Raw genomic sequence first — 6,000 nt, 5'->3', positions numbered from 1 at the left:
AAACTCAATGTCTCCCGTTTGTAACACAGGCTTCCTGTTACACATCAGTAGTCTGCCAGCCCAAGTCGAGATTACCCTGATGACATTATTAGGGGTTCTTAGACTGTCAAATTGGTAAAGAGACTTTTTCCATAAGTATTCTTCAGTCTGATTCCTCTCTAATAAACTATTGTTGAAGAACCATCTGAATTTAAAGAAGGCTTCTCTCTTTTTGTCTTTTCATCAGTCCCAGCCAAAATGCCGACCATCCAGTGCTGCGCCATCATTCTGCTGGTGCTACTAGAGCTGTCTCTCGCCCAGTACGAACACCTGGGCTACCCGCCGGGCTTCCCTGACCCCGAGCAGGAGCATTACACCGCCCCCCAGCTGACGCCGGACACGCCCAGGATCCAGCTCCGATTGGGGGGAGATAAGAGGAAACACAACGAGGGTCGCGTGGAGGTTTTCTACAACGCCGAATGGGGCACTGTCTGTGACGACGACTTCACTATCCACACCGCTCAGGTGGTGTGCAGGGAGCTGGGCTACCTGGAGGCCATCTCATGGTCCCCATCCTCAAAATATGGGAAAGGACAAGGTCGGTAAAGGAAAGCACTGCTTAGTCAATGTCTGCCTGGGCGGCATACCGGTTCAAATGTCCATACGGTATACATTTTTCATATACCGTCATAGCCGTAACAACTGTTGTCGCTCTTGGGCAGGCAGCAAAATGTAATGTTTACAGCTCACCGCTGAGGGCGCCGCTGTCAGAGCTGCTTGTCTTACGTGTATTGAGATGGAGTCATGGTTATAACTTTATAACAACAATTAATAACCCACAACTAACGCTCTTTAACAGGGTAAAACACCACGACACAACAGTTTGTGACACATAAACAATTTGTAACAGTAATAATTGTACATTTATAAAATTACACTGCCGAACTGCATGCTGGGTAGAGCTCGCCCACTATCACAACAAGAAGAAGCTCCGTCGCTACATAAAAAAACGGAAAAGAGCGATGCGGGAGGAACGAGAGACCAGAGATGCACCAATATAAATTGGTTAGATGCTTATGCAACGCTGATTACTGTGTGGTATTTGTTATAAATGTACGTTGGTACATAGAGGGTGATGAGAAGCTGAACATGGAGGGATTTAGGACCCAGGGGAATGTAGGTGAAAAAAACAGGAAGAGGCAGAACGGACGTTGGCTGGCGGTCCTTTTCGGCGTCAATGAATGAATGTGTTTACTCAAATAAAATACCAGGATATAACGTGAAACCGCCAGAATCTTACAAAATACCGTGATATGAATTTTTGGCACCCAGCCCCTATGCAACATGTTCGCTCGACATACCTGTCTGACGGCAGTTTAGTCATTTATTATACTCTCTTTAGATGCATGCATTTTCAAAATAAAATTTGCATTAAAGTTTGTTTGTTTCGTCAACACAACTACTTGGTTAGCTTTATGAAAAGATAGTAGTTTGAATTCAAATAACTATGTTCATTATGTATAGTTAAGTAGGCTACGTTGCATAAGCTCTGTTATGTAAACAACGTAGTAAACATTCTGTAATGTGTGTATGCCGGTCACCTGGGAAAAGTCCTGTGTTTGTGTTGTATCTCATGTAAGAGACGTCATAAGTTAAAATAAGTCCATATTGACCTTTTTGGTTTCCCGTCCTCTTTTTCTCCCACCATAACGTTGGCCTTGTAGAGCTTCATCGTTTGATGATTAACCACTGACAAAGCTTCCCTATTTGATGGGAGTGGACTGCAAGATGATATGTACAAACATCATCATAGTCCTCACGATAAAAATGTATTTAATTTTTCACACAAGGCCAATACTGAGTGAGCATGCTGTACATTGACGGAACCCATGTGCATCATCTTTCAATGCATGACTCATTTGTACCACTGTGCATTGGAAACTGCATCATGGTAAATCACTTTTGGAGAAACCAGGTTTGCCTTCAAAATAAATCCATCCTTCTGTTGTTTCCACTACGAAAGGGATAACATTCCTCCCATTGAAAGCACTGACGAATGTCTCTCTTGTCTCTTCAGGACCCATCTGGTTCGACAATCTCCACTGCACAGGCAAAGAAAAGACTTTAGCGCTGTGTCCTTCCAATGGAATCGGCGTTTCAGACTGCAAGCACAGTGAAGACGTGGGCGTGGTGTGCAGCGACAAGAGAATCCCGGGGTTCAAGTTTGTCAACACCCTGCCCAACCATGTAGAGGTAAACTCATCTCACTCACTCCATCCAGCACTTCTCTTTCATTTAGGCTTTGTCGACCTTCTGTCAACTTCTGTTGTTCTTCATTTCCATTTACTGTCTGCCCAAAGGACATCTCCTTGTAAACGTTATTTATATGGAATGTAAATCATGCATTCCACCTTTAGTCTCAAAAACCCTGTTCATACTTGGAATTTGCAATATTACTGCCTTCCTCTGTTTTGGGAACGGGGTTGTGTTTCAGGGGGAGTCTGTTACTGTACATGCATCTCAGTTATGTCTGTTTCAGGCAGGGTCGTTGTGGAAGAAGTCACAATCCTACTATATTTAGCACAACAGAGAGCAGTGACACAGCTGGACACAGTGGCATCACTGCACTATTTATCAAGAAGGTTTTCCCTCACAGGCCGTTATCAGTGACGATTTACGAACTTATTTTACTGTTGAAGCCCAAATTAATTAACATTTATCATGCATCTCATCAACTTTACAATGTATTGTCGAATTGTGCTCTCCCTTTCATATTAGTTGTGACGGACAGATGAAAACTGAATTTACAAAAGGAAAAAGCTGTGGAAGGTCTAGGATGGATGCTAAGTTTACCATGCTACGACTTAATAGTGACTTTTCTACCACAGTAAACCAGAGCCCAGTTTGCAACACAGGCCTAGATAACCCTAATGGCATCACTCAGGTTTTCCTTTCAGACTTGACAGATATTTTCAGAAAACGGTATACAATTGTTAACGCAGGACCGGTAGCACTCCGAATACTTTTAAGTAATAAATCTTACCGAGGTTTTGACTGGACACTGCTCTGTACACTTAAAGCCATTAACCCATCGGGACCCATTGGGTTTAATAACAGTCCTTTCTAAATAGCCCGCAGTGAAAGTGTGTCAGCGAAAGTGAAGTTAAACTGGTAATTGTTGGGTGTTGCGCTGATAACTGTCAGAGTCGTCTGTCCGGCCCCTTCGAAAGGCCAATAGCCAATAAGCTCCGACCTAATTGCCACCAAAAGCAAAACGCTATCTCTCTGCTCGCTGTGCAGGCCTCGTGAATCCACATTCCAAAGTTATGAGCAAACCAGAGCTAAGTCTCTCTCTCGCTCTCTCTCCGACCCACTCCTCTACTTCTTTAAAAACTCATAAAGCATTTTTCATAAGGCACTCAAAACATGCGCCGACATCTCAGCAGAGTGTTTTTTTTTCTTTTTCCAAAAGCAACTGTCAGGATTTAGAGGTTTTTCTGGTTGGCATGAATCTAGCTTGTCAGATGTACCTCCTCTGACTGAAGAGTTTGTGCAAGCAGCTATAACCGTTATTTCTCCATAACAAGGTATCAAATGACAATGAGAAAACAATGTGAAAGGGGTTGCGTCTAGTGACGTCACATGAATCTGCAGCTTCTCTCTACTTGAGATTTAAAGTGAGTTCACGCTCTACCAGCGTGGAGATTCTCCTTCCACTGACGTCCTGACTTAGTTGAACCAGACATGGTGGAAATAAACTGTCTGTGAGCACCCACACAGCCCCAGACAAAAGTATGTGTCAAATTGTACCATAATCTGTGGTTCACCACATGTGTATCTATGGTATAAACAGTAGCGTCGCTGCAGTGCTCTTGGCTATTTCGAGTGTTGGCTGAGCACAGACAAGGCTAGCAGAGCCTTGCCGTAATTAGTCCGAACTCTATTCACAAAACAAGAATTTTGAAAGTTGTTTGCCAGAACTAGCAAAGCATTGATTCAGACTTTTTACAAATCTGCATTATATGTCGTTATTTCGGCATCCTTTTTGATCCCTTTTTTCTTGCGATTAAATTACAGCAAATGCTATGAAGCCGGCTATCGAGCTAGCTTCCTGCCCACGGGTTTACAGAGGCAAAAGATTACGATTCTCCAGCAAGCACGACTGGAGAGGTCGAGACATCTAAAGTCAAGCAGGGATAGTAGCTGAACCTTTGCTGAGACTTTTCCATTCACGGAAAGAAGTCACGTGGAATCTGAGCATGTAAAATGCAACCAGCAGAAGCCCCGCTGCCTACAGCCTGGCCTTATCAAATGAAAGTGGTAATCTGGCAACCCACCCACACTCATTCTGCCTTTAATAGCAGCCATGACGGCACGGGATTATGAGGACTCTCCGTGTGGTTAGGGGCCCTCATGTGGAGGCACAGCTGCCTTCTCAGGTGAAGGTAGCCTCAGGGAAACGGCCAGCCAGTCCACCACAGAAGAAATACCCAGCGGGTGAGCTAGGAGGGAGGTGAAACATGAACCCTTGCACGCACGTGTCGCTGACCTTTGACATGTGTGTTCGGATCCCTCTCTATGACTGCTTTGTCTTCTCGCATTGTTGAAATGTCGAGTTTTTTTTTGTTGCCGACCTGTAAACTTCCAAGAATTAAAATCTCGTTCTGTGAATTTGTTCTGTTGTGGTCCAGAGGAGCTCATGTTTTTTCCAGCGACTGTATATTTAGCATCGTGTCTCAGCACATCATGTCTCAGCACAGCAAACACCAAGAGATTGACACACAGTGCTGGAATATTTACAGTCCCGTCTCTCCTCTGTTTATTTGTGCGTCCCTGTAATGCTTCAAGGAAGTCTGCTGCCTCGCCTCAACATTTCGGTTTATGCAGAAATGGCTACAGAGGTCTGACCTGTGATCATGCACGTACGCTACATTCCAATTTAAACCAATTTCAACATGAAGAAATTCAGGGGCTTGTGAAATGTGATGTTTGGCAGCGCCCCCGTCTCCACCTGGTCCCACAGGCCGCCTAGTTTATTCAAATGATATGAAAAGCGTTGCAGTCAGATTTCTCAACCTGATTTATTCAGGCCAACCCTCAGAGAAGGACAAAAACAGCAGTTAGAAATGTCTGAGGAGCGGCCTGTGAGAGAGAGAGATTCTTAGTCGCTTGACTTTATGTGGAAATGTTAACTTGTGTGAGACTGGCTGCACAAGGGAGCATTATAGAACGGTCTGTCAGCGGTGCAGAAAGGCTGGAGAGTTGTAATTAGGGCTGAGTATTGTAATCGTTGTAGCTTTTTTTGGTGCAAACATCCTCAATTATAAATCATCAAAAGCTTTTGAAAATGGGTCATAATGTTGGACTCTGACAATGTCTTCTCACACACTGGTCTGGTTGCTTTATAAAGACTGTGCGTTTATTTTGTGTGTTTATTAGTAGCTTTGACTTTCACTGAGGAATATGTCACTTTTCAAACTTTTTAAACAGCGTTCTCTTATTGTTCAGCTGGCATGATGAATAATCAACTATTATGACAATCTAAAAATCTCAATCGAACGAGCGTTACCTAGCTCTGGTGTCTCATCAGCGTCGATCTTCTTGTCTTTGTCTTAAGTTGTAATGGAGTGAATATCATTAGGCTTTGATTGAACAAAATAAAGAATTTGATGACTGTAATTTGGGCTGTATAACATTGCGTAACATAGCAGCATTAACATTTCTATAATAAAAAAGATCAAGAAAAACGATTAATTTGATAACAAAAAGAATTGTTGGTTACCGTAAACAGGGTTACAAGCCGCTACTACCTTCGGTCAGTGTCCCCGTTAGCTCCCAGCTGTAGCCAGCTAGCGCTCCTGCTAGCTCTCCGCTAGCTCCCCGACAACCACCGAAGGTAGCGGGACACCCGACTCGGGCAGAGGGGGCCCGACGCGGGCAGTAGCAGCAGCAGCAGCAGGGGGGAGCTAGCAGCAGCAGCGCTAGCAGCAGCAGCGCTAGCAGCAGCAGCGCTAGCAGCAG

At 44.1% G+C, this 6,000-nt stretch overlaps 1 protein-coding gene across 1 annotated transcript in view; it reads left to right on the top strand.

Annotated features, from left to right (window-relative positions):
• Positions 1-237: 237 nt before the first annotated feature.
• The window catches only part of loxl2b (lysyl oxidase-like 2b), a gene marked incomplete at its 5' end in the record, with an annotated part of 30,747 nt that continues 24,984 nt past the window's right edge, over positions 238-6,000 (top strand). The window contains 2 exons of the mRNA XM_079222631.1: positions 238-577; positions 2,057-2,232. Coding sequence (XP_079078757.1) covers positions 238-577; positions 2,057-2,232 — 516 coding nt within the window. The remainder of the gene's footprint in view (positions 578-2,056; positions 2,233-6,000) is intronic.

The sequence above is a fragment of the Taurulus bubalis genome (assembly GCF_910589615.1).
Source record: "Taurulus bubalis genome assembly, chromosome: 8".
NCBI lineage: Eukaryota > Metazoa > Chordata > Actinopteri > Perciformes > Cottidae > Taurulus > Taurulus bubalis.
The sequence above is the reverse complement of the archived record's forward strand: the minus strand, read 5'-3'. Positions and strand labels throughout refer to the sequence as shown.